Source organism: Onychostruthus taczanowskii, unplaced genomic scaffold (genome assembly GCF_017590055.1).
Source record: "Onychostruthus taczanowskii isolate IOZ18803 unplaced genomic scaffold, ASM1759005v1 scaffold19, whole genome shotgun sequence".
Classification (NCBI taxonomy): Eukaryota; Metazoa; Chordata; class Aves; order Passeriformes; family Passeridae; genus Onychostruthus; species Onychostruthus taczanowskii.
In genome coordinates this window covers 508,827-530,176 of record NW_024499128.1, presented here as the reverse complement: position 1 = coordinate 530,176, position 21,350 = coordinate 508,827, and the positions used below count along the sequence as shown (strand labels likewise).

General features: G+C 42.3%; 1 protein-coding gene across 2 annotated transcripts in view; it reads left to right on the top strand.

Annotated features, from left to right (window-relative positions):
* Positions 1–21,350, top strand: part of GTF3C1 (general transcription factor IIIC subunit 1) — a 38,902-nt gene that overhangs the window by 5,376 nt on the left and 12,176 nt on the right. Inside the window, exons 7-28 of one of the 2 annotated variants that reach the window (XM_041401499.1) lie at positions 1,577–1,732; positions 2,333–2,448; positions 3,473–3,797; positions 4,767–4,978; positions 5,463–5,602; positions 7,259–7,412; positions 8,315–8,418; positions 8,639–8,820; positions 9,167–9,433; positions 9,666–9,811; positions 10,217–10,314; positions 11,830–11,926; positions 12,281–12,334; positions 12,650–12,827; positions 13,345–13,480; positions 14,482–14,617; positions 16,337–16,418; positions 17,069–17,254; positions 17,736–17,893; positions 18,783–18,925; positions 19,110–19,191; positions 20,332–20,444. In XM_041401499.1, the coding sequence (XP_041257433.1) occupies positions 1,577–1,732; positions 2,333–2,448; positions 3,473–3,797; positions 4,767–4,978; positions 5,463–5,602; positions 7,259–7,412; positions 8,315–8,418; positions 8,639–8,820; positions 9,167–9,433; positions 9,666–9,811; positions 10,217–10,314; positions 11,830–11,926; positions 12,281–12,334; positions 12,650–12,827; positions 13,345–13,480; positions 14,482–14,617; positions 16,337–16,418; positions 17,069–17,254; positions 17,736–17,893; positions 18,783–18,925; positions 19,110–19,191; positions 20,332–20,444 (3,265 nt within the window). The remainder of the gene's footprint in view (positions 1–1,576; positions 1,733–2,332; positions 2,449–3,472; positions 3,798–4,766; positions 4,979–5,462; positions 5,603–7,258; positions 7,413–8,314; positions 8,419–8,638; positions 8,821–9,166; positions 9,434–9,665; positions 9,812–10,216; positions 10,315–11,829; positions 11,927–12,280; positions 12,335–12,649; positions 12,828–13,344; positions 13,481–14,481; positions 14,618–16,336; positions 16,419–17,068; positions 17,255–17,735; positions 17,894–18,782; positions 18,926–19,109; positions 19,192–20,331; positions 20,445–21,350) is intronic. The other variant, XM_041401500.1, reaches the window with a different exon arrangement.

The following is a 21,350-nucleotide window of genomic DNA, read 5'->3' as shown; positions in this document are numbered from 1 at the left end:
AGGCCAAAAGTAGGTACAGCATCAAGATGGCTGAGAGAGAAATGACCCAGGTCTTTCAGGGATGTTCTAATGAGCTGCAAACACTTGGAAATAAAAGCCAAAAGACCAGACAGCACTCCTAAAACACAGTTTCTAGGCAGTAGTGAAAGCATTTAACTTGCAATTAAGGTATTTACTTGGAAGACAAGGAAATACAAGTCCACTTACAAACCTGGTGTTTTATGCTCTGTCAGAGATGGGCAAAACAGCAGCTGCATTTGCTGCTTAAATTTGGGAAAAATGCCACTTGATGAATCTTTCACTTGAATGATAATTCCATCTTACAGATGTAAAAGCTGAAAATCCACAAAAATGCCTTAAAAACACTAGGTATTAAAGGAGGATAAATTAAAATAATAGCTGATTTTCAGCAGAGATCAAGATAGTTTAATCTCTGGAGTTATACAGGAAAGAAGATAGAAATATGTGGGACACTCTGAGGATGAAGATAGAGCATCTGCTATGGGAAGAACATTATTATTGGGCAGCAGGAGCTAAAGGAAAAGGAATTGGTTTGGTTTGGGGGATTTCTTTTCTATGGGGAGTTTTGTTTTTTTTTTTTCAAATACTTCTTCCACTGAAAATTGATGGGCTGTAGAAATACAAAGGATGTAATAACAGTGCTTGCAGCCCTACCAAAATGTCAGCACTTAAATCCTAAGCAGCATCCTAGGGAAAGGATTCAGCTTGAGTAAAAATTATGGAATCATGTGGCCTGGAGCACAGTCACATGGTGAAGTGACTGTGGGTTAACTTTGTATCAGCTGGGCTTCAGTAACTGCTCAGACATATAAACACAAGATAAAATTCGTCAGCTGAAACCTTAGTGATTCCAACTAAGGTCTTCACCTGGCCTTTTCACAGCAGTCTGTAGCAGAGGAGCAGGGATGGCTGGAGATGTTCTCCCCACTGCTGCAGCAGCTGCTGAATCACTGCTGTTTGCCAGGGTGGCAGTGCCCAGTAACCCAGTTAGAGTTACCACTGGTGTGAAGGGTCCAGCAGGAGCTCAGCTCTCCTGCAGCCAGCTGTCCTCACTCCTTTGCTGGGAGAGCCCAGTGAATGGAGAGTTACCACAGCACAGCTGGTGGTCAGGAGCAAGGAATGTGGAATTAAATTATCTGCAAGAATCTTGTGGCTGGTGGGCAGCAGCGTGTTCTGTCCTTGTAAAAAGGAATGGGTTAATACCCAGTGAGTGATCTCCCAGTCAATTAAGTGTTCTCCAGCTGTAAGTCTGGGGATCAGCACTTAATCCTTCCATTGATTTATTTATTCTCTGGAAGTTTCTCCTACAACAGAGTCCTAGTAGCATTGGCACAGATGTAAAGGTTTGGAGCACCTCAAAAATTCACCTGATTTCCAGATTCATACGAAGGGAAAAGCTGTTGGAAGCCTTTCCTAGAAATACCCAGCTCTCTTTAGTCGTTTGTTCCCCATTGCACTGCTACTTCTTCATGTTGAGAAAAAAGTAAAATTGTTTGAAGCAGTGCACACCCCCTGCACTTTGTTAGGAGTTGTTACTAACACTCATTTTTCACAGGGACTGATGTCATGGTCCGTTGCCTTAAACTGCTGAAGGAATTTCGGAAGAAAATGGAAGATTATCATGACGATGATGAAGAGATCATCACAAAAGTTGTTCAGCCTGTGGATATTGTTTGTGAAAGGGATATGCTCACCCAGGCATATCAGTTAAGTAGGTGATTTAAGACATCTGAAGACTTTTTCCCATTACCTCCTTACTCCTTGTAGTATAAAAGAAATGTGTATATTGCAGGTGTTTTTACATTCTGGTTGCTTTTGTGTCAGGAAGTGTCATTTCTTCATAGCGAAATGAGCTTTAAATCCAGATTAGACTGGGGATGCTGCCACCTGTTAGCCCTTGCTGGAAGCTTAGCAACTACCCAGCAGAAACAGGATGTTGTGATGGGATGAGAAAAGATGAAGCAAACAGTGTTCATTATTCTCCTATCTCTTTTCCTTTCCAAATGGAGAAATTAATATCCAACTGTGGAAAGCTGCCAGGGAAGAAAAATCGTCCATGCTTCTAATTTGAAGCTGTCACCTCCATACCTCATTCTGCTGGGCACTGCTTCATGTAAAATTGTGGTTTATGACAGTATTTGGCTGAATATTTTATGTGTCTGTAAAACTTTAGTTAGTGGGGAATCTTAAATTTAATATTCTGGCATATAGTGTTGTTCAGGGAAATATTAATGCATATAGAAATAGATATATATAAAATTCAGTCAGATGATTTCCCTGAGATATTTTTTTGTTTTCCTTTCTGCAACAGTTGAAAGTAGAGGAACCAAAGGTATTTCTCAGGCAGAACTTCGCCTGGCTATGAATGTGGGGAAGCTGGAAGCCAGGATGCTCTGTCGTCTTCTGGAGAGGTACAAAGTTGTCAAGGTGAGGCTAAAATAAAATAATTCAGACACTTATTGAAACTGAAGGTACAATTTTGGTTACTCTGGGAATAACATTGTTAACCTCAAACATTAGAAACAGCAGAGATTTGAGAATGACAGCAGGAGAGTCCTGGAAAAGAGAATTAATTCAGTTGAGTAAAAGGTGTGTAAGGCAAGGGTTCAGTATTAGGATTGCAACCTGCTTTAATCAAAGCACTGAAGAATCTTCTCAAAGACCTTCTGTCCATGAAAGATCAGTCATCTGCTTGCCTTTTGAAAATACCAGGAAATTCTGGAGCAAAACAGTTACTTCTGTAGGAGTTATGCTGACTAAACTTCTTATTTCCAGATATTTCAATGTTTTTTTTTTTTCACTAGACAAATCCAGCTGTCATGTCTTGCATGTACCCAACAGTCCCTTTCCACAAAGGCAGGATAATTGCCATCTTCTCTCAACTGGGAATCTTTTTAGAAAAATCTTGTCATTCAATAGAAGGTTGTGTAGAGTTAAAAACAAGCTGTATAAACCATTGGAAGATCTATATATGTTTTCCCCCAGTCAGCTGTGAAAATGAAATCTTCCCTTACTGATAGGTGCAGTGTGTGAGTTTGTAGATCCTTGTAAGCTCCTGTTGGAGCAGGCAGGGCAGACTGCCACTGAAGTGTGAGTCACTCAGGGAGCTGCAGTGCCCTTATTTCACAAACATTTTTGTTCTGAAAAAAATTGATTTCTACTCTGAATACACGCAGTTTGTTCTTCCTTAGACTTTTCTCCATCCCACGTACTGTAGGAGTTCCATTCTAATACACTGGTAATGCAGATTTGTTTGTTTTTCAGCCACAGAATTCCTTTTGATTTCTCTACGTGAAGGTTAGGGACATTTTTGTTACTTAGAAAAAAACAGTATTGTATCTTTTGATGGGTGGGGAATAACACTGAGAACATTTTCTCTCTGTTGATGCTGGAGAACACTGATGGAATGGAGAAGCAAGGTGGTAAAATAACATTCCAACTGTTTTCTCAGGGTTTTATGGAGGATGAAGGTCGGCAAAGGACAACAAAGTACATTTCCTACATTTTTGCAGAGGAAAGTGATTTAAACCGTCAGTTTGAGAGGGAGAAGGCCAGGAGTGAGCAGCTGGCTACAGTTACTTTGGCTCTGGTGCCGGAAGATTCCCCACCTGTGGAAGATGCATCTCCTGGAGAAGAGGAGACTGTGGCCTCAGCATCTGACAATGAGGAAGAAGGGAAGGACAGGAAGAAGAGAGGAAAGGGTCAAAAAGCCAGCGCTGGTTCTCCAGTGAAATCAAGTGTCCAAGGTGATGTTCATCAGACAACACCAGCCAAAGGTAACTTGTGATTTGGAAATCTGGAGAGCTACCTGCATTTTTCTTATGGATCATTTTATTAAAGAACAAATAACATGTTATCAGCTTCCATTATGGTTTTTGATCGCATATTTATTTTTAAGCCTATTTGGTTATTTCCCTGCTTTGTCCCCAAATTGCTCTGGTTTGGAGCACCAAGTGTGGTAACCTCTGGAGACTGTTGGGGCTGAAGTGTGGCCTGGTGTCTGTGTCCCATTAGTGTTTGTGCTGCCTCTCCTGACCCCATTGCTAAGTCTCCCCTTTTCCCTGAGCTCACACACTGTGCTCCTTGGATATTCAAGGTTGGGATGACTTGACCCACAGCCTTACTCACCTGAGAATTTTGTAACAATTCTGTTACAAAAATTTTGTCCCCTGAAGTTAGTTACCTCAGCTTCTTCTGTAGTTATTTGGAACGTGTTAGTGTGAAAGCTACCAGCCTTTGGGGCACATATTTTTTAAAAAAATATAGTGGGGTTTTTTTTACTTAATTTTTTAAACGTATTTAGGTATTCCTACAACTTCTCTGGTAAACTCCAGTGGAAGAGAGGAGATCTCTATTTTTTTATGTAGATTATCTTTGGAGTAGTATTAAATTCTTATTCTGCTTTGAGTCAGAAAAGTCACGTTTCTGACAGAACTTGCGAATCTTTGAGACAGAAACTCTCCTTTCTTCAGACAGCAGTTTCTGGATAAGCCCTTCATGACTTTCCAAGCTGTGAAAAGGTTTCTTAGTGGAGAGAATTATTTGATGACAGAGAGTTCACCTTTTTTTTAGCTTAACTTTTGGAGGCTGAATGCAGTCTTTCATGGTCAAACCACTGCTTCCAGCAGGGCAGAATGTATGAAGAGTGTAGCAGAATGCTTTTAAGTGCAGCTACCTGGGTAGATGGGAGAATGCCTCTTAGAGGGAGAGCAGAACAATTACAAGGCTTTTTGTTCTCAAACCAGGCTCAAAGCCAACAGCTGTGAAGTCTCAGGGAAAGAAGCAGCCTTCTCCTCAAATTCTTGAAGATCCTGAGGAGCTCCCAGACAATATTTCAGGGGATAGTTCTACTTTGGGAACTCTAAAGCAGGAGTCCAATGTTTCTACCTGTGCTCATCCCATGGATGAAGATGGAGATGTGGCTGAGGTGGAGGAAGTCAGACTTGAAGATCCTAAGGTAAGATCACATGTTAATATCTTCTTATTGATACAGCTGTCTGAGCTAAGTTTTGTGCTCTTGTAGTAAGAATTCAAACTAGAGGTTTTGTATTTATTTATCAAATTGTTTTGGGGTTTTTTTTAATTAATTTCAAAGTACATTCATATTTTGGCTGCACTGCATTGTAGATATGAGTGAAAATTTTTCCAGAAGATAGGAGGGTAGATGTCCAAAATACAGTTCTGGGTTAGTTCCCTGGTGCCCTCCGAATTCTGTGCTGACTGAATGCATATCAGACCTTAATGTAGCACACAAGGGCTGCTGTCATCCCCTGTCTGCCTTCCTGGGAACGGGAGATAAGAGACAATCTTCATCTGAGTAGTTTATTATAAATAAATCCATCCAAACGGGGAATTGCTCAGCTGTTGCTGTGTGAGGAGCCCCCACTGAGCTGCAGGCAGGCTGGCTGATGCCCCCTTTTGATGTGCTGTGCTGTCCCCAGAAGCCCTGTGGCCCCAGGAAGGAGAAGCGCTGCAAGGCGGCGGCGCTGGAGAGGCCCCACGAGACCTACAGGCTGCTGAAGCGCCGCAACCTCATCGTGGAGGCCGTGCGCAACCTGCGCCTCATCGAGAGCCTCTTCACGTGAGCAGGCTGAGCTCCCCTCTGGGGTGCTGGGAGCACTGGGGGCTTGTTCCTTCTGCCTTGGCTTGTCCCTGCTGGCACCATTGCTGTAAGGATGGAGAGGGAGGTTGAATCTTAATCGGCTCTTTGGAAGCAACAGTAGCCATGCAGATAATTACACAGGAGTGCTTTCGTTCGTTATATGTCTCATAAATACAGATCAAAGAACTTACTTATCCCTTCACAGTGTGCCAAACTTGGGCTGTGACCCAAGTCACTTTAAGGTACAGCACTTCCCTGCTGCAGGATTCTTGCATCTGCATCAGTTTAATCTCTGCGTGGTTTCAAACATGTTCATGTGTTATTCTGTGTGGACTGGAGAGACTCAGGTTTTCGTGTCACTCATCACTGGTCACTGACATCCTAGCAAGGCCCTCAAAGTTTGCTTTTCAGTGCAGTTTTATGTGGTGTTATATGTCTTCTCCTGACACCCTATCTGAGCTGGAGATACTTCCCTAAATGTTAAAATGTCTTTCAGCCCTTTAAGATTTCACCTCCAAAAAGAAATGAGAATTCTGGTGCTCTGCTGGATCCTAAATTGGCAGTACTGTGTTGTCACAAATTGGATTGCAACATCCATCTTCTGTGTCAGCACAGAAGATCCTGGCATGTCAGTATACCCAAGGCTGCTTGCTGTAGGAATTTAGTAAGAAATCGTGGCCTTAATCTCCTCTGGTCTGAGAATTTTGAAACCTTCTGTCACCTTGTTTAATTGCAGAGTGTTACAAAATTAGAGCCTCATCTGGCACCAGCCTCAGCAGTGATTGATTGAGTCACATCCAAGCACAGGCTTGAAAGCTATTTCAGGTCTCTGCTGTCCCTTCAGTGCTGCCAGCAGGTTCCTCACAGGTTCCTCAGAGTCAGTGGAAGTCCTGTCCCTCCCCAGTCTCTGCCAAGGAAATTTACTTGCATTTGTTAATTACCAGGATGTGGTAATCTTTCGGGACCGTTGAAGTCCATGTGTACATTCAGTTATTGCTTCATTCCCTTATTATCTTCCAGGCCTTTTTCAGAATTGATTCCCCAGGACTGAGAGAGCCCAGAATTAGGGCCTGGGACATTTGTGGGAAAGTGCATGGGAACAGGCAGGGGGAGAGTAAGGTGTGAGCACACCCCTGCCAGCTGTGGCAGGGGAAGAAGAGAGAAGAGAGCTGGCTTCACGTGGTGGGATATGTGTGTCTGTATCCATGTTGTGAATGCAGGAGTCATTTCTGTGCTCTGAAACCACTGAATAAACCCTTTCTGCCTCGAGCTGAGCTCACAACTGCAAGAACTGAGTGCATTTCCATCTATCACCACTAAATCACCACTAAAAAAGCTATAGGTTCTCCTGACCTTAGGGAGGCTGTAGTTGTAATTGCACTGTAGCCATGCACAGGGGAATCAGGCATTGAGAATTTGCTGTCATCTGAGCAGCAGTTCTCCCCTAACAAGGAAAAGCTTGAGTACAAAGAAAATAGAGCTGAAATGTAAAGCAAAGTTCCCAGTTGTCTCTAGCAAAAGGGAAACGGGAGCAGGAAAAGAAATGGCCATTCACCCCACATCCTCTAACAAAGCACTTAGGCAGTTTGGAGCATTGCTGGCCTTAAAATGCAAGGTATCTTTGGCATCTTTCAGACTTCAGAAGATGGTGATGGATCAAGAGAAGCAAGAAGGTGTCTCCACCAAGTGCTGCAAGAAGTCCATCGTGCGGCTGGTGCAGAGGCTGGCGCGGGACGGGCTCCTCAGGCTCTACCGCACCACGGTCATCCAGGATGGCATCAGCAAAAAGGTGACAGCACGGACACAGCCCTCATCTCAGTTCTCACACTGCCCTGGGCCTTCCTGCTGGAATGCATGGGTGACTTCACTTCTTGTAGCAGAACCCACAGGGGAGCTACCCAGAGGCTTCATGTCAAACTAAGCTACTGTGAGAACCAGATCTCTGCTGTCCATTATTGGGCTGCAGATAATTGAGACCAAGGAATAGGCCAGAGACCAAAGTCTGAATCTCCCTTCCCAGAGGTTCTGCTGCTTATCTGTTCTGTGATTCATGGTTCTTTCCCTGCACTGCCAGGCTGCACCAAAAATCTGTTTAAACCCCTTTTGAAAGCCAAGAGTGTATGAAAAATCCTCAGTGAGCTTCTGAGTTGAAATTTATAGAATGTGATTTTTAATTTTAAAACAAAAATCTGCTGTTACTGAGATTCATGGAAGTCAGATGTCTGTGGTTGTGGCGCTGAGACTTGTCACTTACTCTAGTGTGAAATGCTCATAAGCAGAGAATTGAATCCACTGAAAATTACCTGCTGCATAATTAGTGTAGAGCACATATGAAATCTTACCAATCTGAATTGTGTGTGCTTTCAGCAACAATACATGTTAGCTTGGCCTTTCACCTAATGAGCTCTGACTTTTCTTTTTTCCCTCTCAGCCTAATATTTACAAGTCAAAGTATTTGTTTCTCAGCTATTTCAGCTTTTAAAAACCCAAACACCAAGGTTTGTAGAAATGTCATTGGCAGTTTATTGGTACAAAGACCATGTACTTTGACCTCTTGTTTAATACAAAGTAGCAACAGGAATTTTCATCCAAAAATGAAATTAATTAACTGTTAATCTCAGGATTATGCATCTGATTAAGAGCCAGTATCTCCATAAACACCTTTTGTTTGTGTTGTGCTGCTGTGGACAGGTGGAGTTTGTTGTGCACCCCTCGGTGAGTCCCAGTGATCCCCTGGTGAAAAGCGCCATCGAGCAGGTGCGCTTCCGCATCTCCAACTCCAGCACTGCAAACAGGCAAGTCAGGGATGGCTTGGGGGAGCTTGGCTTATCTAGGGTATGCAAAAATATGCAGAGGAAATAAACACAAGGTAAGCAAAACAAACAATCTCTTCTTTAGCAACAGAGAAATGGAAGCACAAAGCTGAGGCGACGTGCTGATGTCTCCTGAAGTCAGGGAAAAGAGGAATTGAGCTCTGCTTGTTTTTTGCCTAAGTGCTGTGTGGTTTTACTACAGGATTAAAGTCCCCCAGACACCAACATCCCAGGACCATGGTGAGGAGGAAAACCAAGGTCAAGAGGCAATTCCTGATTCAGGAAATACACAAGAAAGCTCATGTAAAGCTGATAATAGTCGGGCAGGAAAAACTGATGATAAAATGGGCATAATACAGCTGAAGAACTATCATCCTGTTACAGGTACTGCCACCTTTGGGGTTTCTGTCATCCTTCACCTTCCCATTTATTATTAATAATAATAATTTCTAGATGTCTCCTAAGTTACAAATAGGTTTTTTCTACTATAGAAATAAAATTGGATTTATATTAAACCAGTCTAACTTACCCAATGTTTTCTTAGCTGTTTGTGTTTTCTACAGTTGTGAACTGGAGCATTTGTATTTACTACTACTTCTTTACTATATGTGACTTGCATTTACTTTCAATTGCCTGTCTTCCACTTTTCTTCATATTATTTTTGTGCAGGGAGCTGTTTCTCCTGCTCTAATCCTCTTTTTGTTTCTAATTTGTCTTACTTCCCTCCCAGTTCCAGGACTTGGACGTTCTCTTGGCTTTCTTCCCAAAATGCCCCGTTTAAGAATGGTCCACATGTTCCTCTGGTATTTAATTTATGGACACCCTTTAAATGAAACACGGAAAAAAGGAGGCAGTGATGGTGAGAAAACACAAGGGCTGGATGAGAATGCAGCTGTAATTGAAGCACAGCCAGATGGGACCTTAGAAATTGTGACAACTGTGGTGAATCCTGAGAGCTCTGCACAGGAGACTGAAGTAGATCTGTCTAGTCAAACAGGTAAGAAGTGGCACATCCTGACTTAACTACAGACCTTACCATGGTTCAGCACTGCAAAATAGATAAAAATCTCCTTCAGAAAGGTTTGAATATCAAGTGTTTAGAGAATTTTCAGATAATTTTGGATTTTCAGACTGCGACCTGCCATTTGCGTGGTGCTTGAGCAGTCACAGTGGGACTCCTGGTGTGAGTGTTGGGTTTGTTGTGTCTGAGGCAGTGTTCTTGTTGGCAGTGTACGTGGATGACTCCTCCTGGATGCGTTACATCCCTCCCCTGCCCATGCACAGGGAGTTTGGCTTTGGATGGGCTCTGGTCAGTGACATTCTCCTCTGCCTGCCTCTCTCAGTCTTTGTTCAGATTGTACAAGTCAGCTACAAGGTACAGTGATCTTTTGTTTTCCTTCGAAGTCTGATGATGTCAGCTGTACCTATAGGCTGGGAGAAATACTCCCTTAATCTGTTTTAGCAAAACTAGACCCTGGAGAGGAGAGGAGACACTTCCGTCTTTGACAGAAAAAGTAGTTGCTTTTCACAGGCTCAGTGAGAAAAAAAAAGGTACAGCCCTGTAATACTGCAAATTTTTAAGCTACTATTTTGCCAGGAGCTTTTTATAATCTCACTGAATCCTCTGCCTTATTGATTAAGAAGAATAATGTTTAAGCATTTTACAAAAGCAGTAAGGTTTACTTAGTAAATATTTTAGTAGGCAATTTGAGTAACAAAGCTTTATACTTGAGGGGATAGTTACATTTTGCATTTTGATTAACTTCTGAAATAATTCTAGGTTGAAGGTCTGGAAGATTTTTTAAATGATCCACTAAAAAAGCACACTCTGATCAGATTTCTTCCAAGGCCAGTCCGACAGCAGCTCCTCTACAAAAGGTAAGCAGCTGAGTCAAAATAAGTGGCTCTAGAGAAGGACCAACAGGGGCTGATTGTTTTCTCAGTTATTTCCTGTTTGTGTCAAAGAGAACTGTGGCACTTAAGACAAGGACCATCAATCCTCAAAGGATAGAGTGCCAAACTGTATTTTTCTCTCCCAAATAGAAGGTAATAAGAAACTAATAAACAATATTCATGTATGCTGTCAGGCAGTGCTTGAGAGCTGGGAGGTTCTGTCCTTCATAACTCATGAGCAGGATGTTGCTTCTGTATAAAACACACTCCAGACTGCTGCTAAATTCAGAATTTAATAGGGTCTAAGTGTTGCTGTCCTTCATAAATCTTTCCAGAGGTACCACATTTCCCAGCTCCTGCCTCTCACACATCCAGTTTCTCCTCATACTCTCCGTGGCACATCTGCCATGGTTTGCCATTTCTCTTCCAGGAGATGTAAAACTTGAGGCTGGACTGAAGAAAGGAAAGTGATGTGAATGTGTGGAATCAAGAGCACCATGTTAGTTTTCCCCAGAAAGTCACTGCTGACAATTTGTGAATGGTTGGAGGTTTACATGACATTTTCCAAAACAGCAAATGTGCCTTTGGTGAGGGAACAGGGCTGGGCAGTGTCAGCAGCCAAGGCTCCTGGGGAGCCCAGGTTTGCAATTCCAAACCTATTGTTAAATCTGAGCAATTAGAAACTGGATTGATGGCATTTTCTGAAATCTGCAGGCTCCATCTGATGGGGTGACGCAAAACAATATGACACATAACCAAGCTGTCTCTTCAGCTTCCTTTCACTAAAACTTCTAACTGTGCCAAATTTCTAAGCTTGATCTTTCTGACCCCCAGAGAAAACTCCTGCCAAAATCCAATTCCCATTTAACTGCATTTAATTAGATCTTAGCGAAGTTAAATGTGGGCAAAGCTAATTTTTTACAAACTGTCTCAGAAACTAAATCTTGCAGAAGGTTCCTGTAACTGCCAGAATTTTGCCATAGATGTAGGTATGCAGGATGGAAAAAGCTGCACTTTTTGCACTGCCAAAGCTTTGAGCAACTGAAAGCAGTTTCTTGGAGCAGTAATTTTATACAATCTGAACTCCAAGAATCATTGCCCAGTTCTTCATACATACATGTATGAAGGCCTGTATTTAGCAGTCATGTTTTCTTACTCCTGTCTTCTTTACATAATGTGAAATTGCCTGCAGAACTGCTGTTGACCACATTTAATTAATTTTTATTGATGTTATTTCTGGCTAATTTTCTTTCTTGCTAGCAAAATTTTGCTTAGTATTTGACTAAAATATTGGGTTTGTGATTTTAGGAAAGGAAATTTGGACCCTTGGGGTATTACATGTTTTCCATAGGCTGATAATTCAAGCAAAAATACCACTTCAGAAATTCTGTAACTCAGTGGTTTGCTGAAAGCTCAGGTTGCTGCATGAAAATTGGATTTCCTGGTATCACCTCTCTATTTTCATGAGTGCTAATTGTAGCACACCTACCGTTGCTACAGGAGGTACATCTTCTCAGTGGTAGAAAACCTTCAGAGATTATGTTACATGGGACTTCTGCAGTTTGGCCCAACAGAGAAGTTTCAAGACAAAGACCAGGTAATTAAAATACAATTTAAAGGCAGTTACTCTTCATGAATCTTTCAAGATTTTTGGTTCATAATTACCTTAAATGAAGTGCTGATGTTTCACAGGTATGTGCAAACCTCCAGATCCAAGTAGTACTGTAAGTTGTGCAGGTAGTTTTTCACCACTTTCTCTGCAAAGGAACTACTTACATGTATAATGCTGAACACTGCACACAATAATGACCCAGGAGGTCCCAGGCTGGCAAGACTTAATGAAAAATGAGTATGACACATTCTTTTCCATCAAGCTGTTAAGCTGAATGTCTGACACAGAATAAAGACACTGATCAGAGTAAAATAATGAGATTCATGTGCATCTTTTTAGACAGAGAGCACCTGCAAAGGAGAAAGCAGACCAGACTTTATGAGGATAAGAAAGGTAATGAGGCCCCAAACACATCCATTCAAATCCCAAGTGAGGACTTGCAGGAAATAGCTACTCTCTGGAAACTTGGAATATCCTGTGCCCAAGGGAGAAAAGAAACTGTTCTAAATCTAGAAAGGAAATTTCTGAATTGCTGTCAAGGGAATTTGGGAATACAGAGCCGTAGTGTGGGAATGGGTGTGGCCTCTGTCAGAGCAGTGGCTAAAAGCAGCAAAGACAGAAACTGTCCAGTCCTAACCTAGCTGGTGTGTCCTGCTAATCAGACAGTTTCAGTGATGTTTACAGCCTGAGCTGTGCTGTGTCTGGCAGGTGTTTGTGTACATGAAGAGAAATGCTGTGATTGTGGACACCACCATCTGTGACCTGCACTACAACCTGGCCCAGAGCAGCCGCCCCTTTGAGCGGCGCTGCTACGTCCTCAACACCCTGCAGGACGTGGAGAACTTCTGGTTTGATCTGCAGTGTGTCTGCCTGAACACACCCCTGGGTATGGCACTGTTGGACCCCCTGAACACCCTCTCTGCCCCTTCTGGCCACATCACAATTCCTTTTCCCTTCCTAAAACTGGAGCCAGGCTCTGGTTTTCTGTCGGATGCTACGATGCCCGACAGGCAGGAAGAGTGATGCGTAGAACTCCATGATGTCTCTCAGGAGAAATCTCTGAAAGCTAAATCTCTCTCTGTTCAGAGGACATGTGAATACCACAGTTTGCCATTTCTACTGTTTTGGAATGTTGTCCTGTGTATCATAAAAAAAAAAAAATTGGGACCTGTGTCCATATAATTCTATAAAGTTGTGATCTGCTTGTGTTCAAAGCATTGCTGCCCTCTTGGAAATAGCAACGTTGACAGTTAGCCTTTCTCTGTGAGAAGCAGGCATGTTGTATTGAGAAGGAGTGAAAATGGCAGTTCTGTGTGGGAGCAGTAGTTTGCCAGAGCAAGGTGGATTGAAGATAAGCTGAATTCTGAGCTTTCATGCTGAGTGAAACCCCTTTGTCTATCCAGGAGTTGTCCGCTGTCCTCGGACAAAGAGGAGCAACCTTGCAGGGGAGGAGACTTCCCTGGATGTGGAAAAGGAGCAGGAGTCAGCAGTGAACAAACACAACCTGGAGCGAAAGTGTGCCATGCTGGAATACACCACGTAGGTGCTGGAGCAGGGCAGGCCAGAGGAGCTGTTCAGGGGTTGAGGATGTTACTCAATAGCAAAAGCCCTTGAGACTGGAGCATCTCAGCTGGGTGTTCTGTGGAGCTCAGAGGTGAACTGAGTCCAAGGAGATGCAGTTCTGTTTCATGTTCCCAGTAACTTGGCTGCCAGGCAGGTTGTTGTGCTGGAGGGATGGGATGAGCAGATTGGGATTTTCTTCTGGAGCAGTACAGATGTGTGTTGCAAGAGTCCTGAGGAGAGCAGAGATGGGAGGGAGGGAATGCTTCCCAAGTACAGGGAATGCCAGGAGTAACAAATGTAAAGGTTTTCTGTTCCTATGCTTTATATCATGGTATCTCAAGTAGCTTCAGCAGCTCCCCAGTGCCACAGTCTGAATCGTGTCCCTTTGTGCTGCACTTGGCTTTAATTGGTTGCAGATTAATTTCTAATGTGCACTGTGATCTGGAGGTGATCTCTGGAGCATTTAATCTTCTGCCTAATCACATCCAGAATACCTGGGAGGGTTGCATGCTCACAACCTGTGACAGCCATGCAGAACCCCAGCTAATTTTTTTTATTGTGTTGTGCACTGTGGTTTAGCTCTGTCAATATTCTATTCTGTTTCAATAAACAGTTTGTTTAAAAGTATTTTCAGTTAGTTCCATGTTGCAGGGAGATACATCAAGTTATCTTAAAAAAAATAATGGAGTTGAGGGACCCAATTTCACTGATCCTTGCTTGAACTTCTGCATATGGTCTCTTTGTGTGGCAGTAAATCTTTTAAACTGGATTTCTGGTGTTTATTTGCAGTTAGGCTGGGGATGACTGTGACATCTTTAAGGAAGAAACAGTTTTGGGATGTAATTAATGGTGTAATATTATCCCCTAAACTGGGAGGGCAAGGGGAGAGTTCTGCTCGTTGCACACACACCAGTTAAGAGCTCTGAGAAGGAATCTGCACAAAGTAATTCCTGTGGGTTTTGTTCCTCTTGCTGTAGAGGCAGCAGAGAGGTGGTTGATGATGGAACCATCCCTGGAGATGGGCTGGGAGCTGCAGGTCTGGATTCCAGCTTTTATGGGCATCTGAAACGCAACTGGATCTGGACAAGCTACATCATCAACAAGACCAGGAAGGTGGGTGTTTTAAAATTTATACACTGTAGAGACTTCTCCAAATTTTAATGTTCTTAAGGTTGAGGTAGTGACACCAAATTCGGTTTGCATGCTCTCAGTAAGGGTTTGCAGCACTGGAACTAAATGAGTGCCAGATGTTCACAAATCTTGGTGCTGAAGTGTATGAAAGAATTGGATATAAATTCTGTTTTAAAACTGAATTTTGTATTTGTTAATACATTCAAGCAAAGAAGAAATACTTCAGTGAGCGAGCAGCTCATACTACTCAGTGGTTCCTCTTGCCTTTCTGGAATGTAGAAGTTGTCACACAAAAAGCAAAACATCCGAAAAAAGGAAATACACAAGGAAAAAAAAAAAAAATAGGGAGCCCAACACATGCAAATCAGAGTTCTGGCTAATGTCCTGTCTCTGATGGAAGCTTGTAAGATCAAGGGATATTTCCTCAGATTGCTCTCCCAGCTGTCTGCAATTTTGGCTCAAGGCCATTCTAAATCTGGGGCTGATGTTTCAAAGCAGTAATAGCTTTTTTTTTTTATTAATTTGTCTGGTTTTGAGCATACGTAAGTCTTTACTATCCCCAGCCTCCTGTGGCAAAGTGTTTCAAATTCCTGCTATGTGCCACCACTTCATTTTGATGCCTTAAGCTCCTCAGTAATTGTAGAACTGAGGGAAGCTGTGAAAAATACATTCTTCCTTATTCTTACTGTTTTGCTGGATTTTTGTAAACATCTCTCATGTCTGTCATATTCGTCTCCTTTTTTTAAGACTGACATCTGCTATTCCCAGCATGGAACTGTCCTGTCTTTAGTCATTCTTGTTGCCTTTATTTTGACCCTAGTTCTACTTGTCCTTTTTAAGGTGGAAATACAATCTGAGAGTGCTTTAAGGTTGTGGCAAAGCACAAATTTTTGCAGCTGCTTAGTGTTTCTTTAGTTCCCTAATTCCATACATTTCCTTTGCTTTTTCACCATTACCAGGCATTGAGCAGGGACTTTCACAGAGCTGCCTGTAATTACTCTCCCCTAAGCAGTGTGCAAATCAGAGCCTATCAGTGGATGTAAAATTAAGTTGCTAATTTATTTCCCTCAGGCAGGATCATTTCACTCTTCATTCTGTCTGTTGTTCAGTCACCTCATTGTTGAGCAGTAACACAATCTCCAGCAGCTCTTTGGTCTCTGCTTTCCTCTCCACATCTCGTGACCAATTTCTGCCCCCGGTGAACTCCACACAAGAGAAATGGATTTAGCAGAGAATGGCAAAACTCCCAAACATTGCAGTTGGTTCAGGGTCAGATTTAGGATGGGCAGATTGTGCTGTAGGAGGCATTTACTCAGTGTTTGTGTTTGCATTTTGGTTTTGTGCTTTTCAGAAGTTCCTTTGCAATGTAAAATGCTAACACTGTTTTACAGCAAATCCTGGTCAGCCTCTGTAGAAATGAAATAATCAAACATTTCTTTTCCAGTAATTACTGCTTTTAAACTTGAGGAGATTTCTAACCTTCACAGTCTAGTGGTCATTCCAGTGTGATTTAAGAAAAGCTCTGGAGCCATTTTAATGCGTGGTAGTAATAATACAAATTAGTTCTATGTTAGAGCCAAGGACCTTTTCCTTTAAACTGAATATTTATTTCTGACACTACTCAGATTATAAAAGCAGGTTGTTGTTAAAACTAGTGCACCCCTTTTGTATGTCACCTTTTTTAAAGTTGTGTTGTCTTAGGAAAATACAGTTCCTGAAAATGGGCTGACAGCGAGACTCCAAACGTTCCTCACCAAACACGCCCTGCCACTCAGTACTGGAGGTAAGGCCTGAGGCTGTGCCACAGCTCCTCCTGCCTTTGTCAAACCCAGCATGAAGGGTGTGGGTTGTTCTTGTCTCCTTCCAGTAATCTGAGATGCTCCTGGGACAGTAAAACAGATAAATTATTTCATTCCCTATTACTGGCTATATGGAACAATAATTTTTTATCTAGTATTGATAACATGGGCTGGTCCTGTCTCCTTACAGTGATCTAGAGTACTTCTGGGGCTGTAAAATAGATGTGTAAATAAATTCTTATAAAACAACAATTTCTGTCTTTTGTAATTTCTGATGTGCAGTTTGCAGATAGTCCAGAGGGACCAGACCAATGTTTTTGTATTATTGTTATCCAGCCTAATGTTTGAGCTAAGGAGGAGAAAATGCTTCAGGTTGAATGTAAAACCTCAGCTCTGTTCCCTTGTGTTTGTGCACTGTAAACTAGGCTTAATTACTTGATGATTCCTCATTAATACAGGAATTTATTCTGTGAGCTGCCGAGAAGGGGCATGAAATGACGGGACTAACAAAGAGCAATTCTGAGAGTGCATCTGTCTTTTAATGTACTGAAATTTATTATTTGGTCTCTATACCTTAACATTGTAGAATATCGTTGCTATAAAGCTTCACTGCTGTAAATATGTGTCATTTTAGGAAACAAAATTAATATTTTGGGAGAAGCAAAGGTAGGATCAGAGTCACTTATCCAGAAAGAGGAATGTATTGAAATAACTAAAGAACCAACCCAGGATCGAACTAAACGAGTGAGAGGTGGAAAAAGCCAAAAGAGGAAGAGGCTTAAGAAAGATGTTGGAAAGAAGACAAAGAAGAAAAAGAAAGGTAAGAAACAGGAAAAAGCAGCATTCTTTACTATGCCTAGGCCTGCAGGAAGCTGCTTTGGCAAAGAGGGTGTGGGGCAGGGCAGCTTTGTGGCCGTGGCTGTGGGCTGCCTCTGTCAGTGGGGAGAAGCAGCAGCACCTTGTGCCCATGAGCTGTGTGTGAGCCACGGCTGCACAGGCTGGAGGAATCCTCATGGAGTTTGTGCCAGAGCAGCTCTCTGCAATCCATTATCAGCTCCTGATAGCTGCCTTAAAGATTCCTCTTGAAATGATGCTCTAGGTTGTTAATTTGCCAATTAAAGTGTTCACTTTCTCTTGCTTGGCAGAGCTATTGCTGCATTTCACTTCTAGACTGCAACTTCCTTCCCTGCTGGTCTCTCATTCTTACAGACTTGAACTGGTGCTGAGCCTGTGCTAGAAGTTTGAGTTAGAATATAAGGTGCTGAGCTAAATGTCTTTTTTTGTTTCCCTGGGTTTGCCAGAAGAGGATTCTGCAGACAAAAGCAAGCGGCTGCGCTACCACGACAAGGCTGACCAGAGCGCCCTGCTGAGGATGACGCGGCTGCGCGTGACCTGGACGGTGCAGGAGGACAGCCTGCTCATGCTCTGCAGGATTGCCAGCCACGTGCTCAATGCCAAGGTGGGAGCACTGCTGATTTTGAAAGACTGGGTTGTATTAACTTATCTAACCATTCAGTATCCATCCACAAACAACTTCAAAAACTGAGAGATTTGACAAATCAAATCAAAGCAAACGATGGGTCATGGTTAAATTACTTGTTTGAAGGATGGAGTTTTGCACCTTGGCTAAAGGAGCTTTACAAAATAGGTTTACATGCACTGATTATTATCATAACATGGTTAGTAATAGTACTTTATGTACTTCACTGTACACAATAAATGATGAACAAAGCCATCAAAGAAGCTTTTTCTATCCAAGAGAGAGGGGGAAATGCAGGAAATGGATTTGTAGAGAGTTGTCGTGGCCTGCCAGAAGGCCCGCACAGTATGCATCCATATGCAAACCTGGAGATAAGAAATGCTGACTTAGAAACACCATGGGATAGGACAGACATTGTTGGGAGAGAAATGGAGCTAGAAAAAAGTTTCAAAGGGTGGCTTGCAAATAAGACTAGATACTTTGGAGAAATAGAACTATGAAAGATGCATTGTGGTAGGACCCACAAGGGGTCATTTGAGATGATTGGCTTTAAGGCATTTGCAGCATGGTGTGGCTAAAGCTGATAGGCCAAGAAACACTTATAGTGTATTGTAATTAGGAAATAGTTGGCTTCTGATTGTGATGGTGTGAATTAGAACATCTGTATTGTCTCACCCTTCTCATGAGACTGAAAATGGAATGAAGGTTTTTACCTTCAGTTGCCCCATCTCTGGGTCAGAAGAGGATATTGTGTGACAAGCGCGGAGCTGCTGGGTGCTGCACAACATTTCACCAGCCAGGGCTTCATCCTGCTCTCACCACGAGTGCACACAGCGAGGTTTAACTGCAGGCACTGTTCCTCCTGCAGGTGAAAGGGCCCTTTGTGCCCTGGCAGGTGGTGAGGGACCTGATGCACTCCAGCTTCGAGGAGTCCCTGGATAAAACCTCCCATTCCGTGGGACGCAGAGCCCGCTACATTGTCAGAAACCCACAGACCTACCTCAATTACAAGTAAGAAGTTTTCTGTGTTCTGGATACAGGCTAAGTTCTCCTGGAGGGACATGGTCCTCCCACATATTTCTTTTGTTTCATGTCGCTTAAAAATTTCATCTTGTTTGCACCCTGCTGCTGTCAGGTCTGTTTTGAGCTGGGAAAATTTCAGTTCTGAGCAACACCTTCAATTGTATCTTTGCAGAGTTTGCCTTGCTGAAGTTTACCAAGATAAAGCCCTCATTGATGATTTTATGAATAGAGAAAATAATTATGAAGATCCACAGGTAGGAGGGAAGTGTTCCAAAAGTTCATAGAGTACTTTATGCTCTTTAGATTACTGAGTACTTGCAGTGTGATTTTGTGTCTTTTCTCTCCCTTGAACCTTTAGCTATTTTAAAAATAGCATCATTGTAAAAATGCAGCATCATTGCTGGTTTGGGATAAAGTGGACACAGGGCAGCTTTCCAAAGGCACATAAACAGTCCCCTGTGCAACAGCCACTGTTGTTTTCCATGTATTTGTTTATAAACATCCGTGACTAAACATCTCTATCTCTCAATTACTTTTTTATCCTTTCAGCCACATTGTTACCTGAGCAAGAAAACATTTTTGCTCTGTAATTTCTAATTTTTATTCCAGTTGTGTGTTGAACTGCCACATTAGCTTCTGCGGATGAGTGCAGGAACACAAGCAACTTTTATCAGACTTGATTTGAGCAGCTAAAAGATTTTATTTCTTTTTTTTTTTTCCATTTAAATTAACCATAATTTCACATTGAAAAGTTGTTTACACTTTCAGTGCAAGCAATTCCATTTTGATTTTCAGAATTTCTTTCAGAATGGGGACAGTGTCATAGCAAGATTTTTATCTAGGAATGACAATTCATACCCTTGTCAGAAAAGCCCATCAGTTCTGTTGTTAGATTCATGTTGCTTAAAGGAAGAGCAGTTGTTCATTGATGAGACATCACTAAAATAAATGCGTCCCCATCCCCAAAATCTGTCTTTGAAAGCAAATAGAAACTTGTTTCCAGAGATGATTCCTCTCATGTAACAGGTGTTCTTCCAGCCATGATTGTGCAAACACTTCATGGAGAACATGGAAAAGCCTGCAGGGCTTGAGCAGAAGCTTAAACATAGCTCTAGCAAGAGATCTTGCTGTTAATTCATGAAATTGTCTTAGAACATATGTTCATGGTGCTTGGCTTGTAGCTGTGAGCTGATTACAGATGGAACCTGCAACTGTTCACTGAATCAGCAAACACAAACTGCACCAGCTTTTCCCTGCCTTGCCTTGGCTGTTGGACTGCTTCTGACTTCAGAATTCAGCTATTGCTACAAGAATTTTCATGCACACTTTAAAAGTGGGTTTTTCCCACTCTAAGAGGTTGAGGTTGATGACATTTCTGTCTCCTCTTTTTGAAGGTTTGTGCAAATGAGTTTAAAGAGTTTGTAGAAAGACTGAAAGAGAAATTCAGTTCGACCCTGGGGAACCCCAAACTGGAGATTCCTGACACTCTGGAGGAACTCTTTGCCAGGTATTGTAATCCTGGTGCTTTTGTCTCTGCACATGGGGTGGGGCAGTGAGAGGGGACAGCAATTCAGAGCAGGTCTCTTCTCTGGGCATCATTTACACCCTCTGTACCCTTAGTAAGAAAACAAGTTTTACTGAATACAATCAGCAGTGTTTCTTTCATATGCATGCTTTCTAAATACATATAAGTGATTTTCAGTTATTTGCATAATTTTTCTGATTTCAAACCATTCTTATTGCTAAATAAGACTTTCAAACCAGAAATTCACTACAGCAGATTTTCCTAAATTGTCCAGTCCTCAGTCATAGTGTTGGAGATGTTGCTACTCAGGTGTAACTTTCATTGCAGTAGAAATCTAGCATTTTTCAGATTAACTGGCCCCATTTTCTGTCACAATTTGTAGCTGGTTGCTCAGCTGAATCATTTCGGTGCTGCCAAAAGTGTTGATAAGGAAGAGCACTCAGCCTTGTGCAGCATTCTCCAGCTCCAGGTCATTAAGCTTTTTCATGATGATTAACACTTGAAAAGCAGCATGGAAAAATTTTGTCTCAGACCATTTTATGATAACAAATTTAGCACCTATGTAATTTTTCTTATTTTGGGAAGAGCTGTGCATTACAGCAAAAGTGCTGCTGGCTGTAACTGGAAGTCCAAAACCTCAATAGAATGACAAATCCTTTCAGTGCTAGAACTGTGTCCTGTCCATTGTTTTATCTCCTTGTCAACAGATATTTGAGTGGAGATGGACCTGGACAGTTCTTTTCCTGTCTGACCCTTGTGCTCAGGGCTGCTGGAGCACACAGTCCCCTGGGCTGGCCCAGCACTTGCCTCCTTAGCAGTTGTGCTCATCAGCCTCTGGGCTTCATGGCTGATGCAAAATCAGAGAAAATCACAGAAAATCTGGTTCCA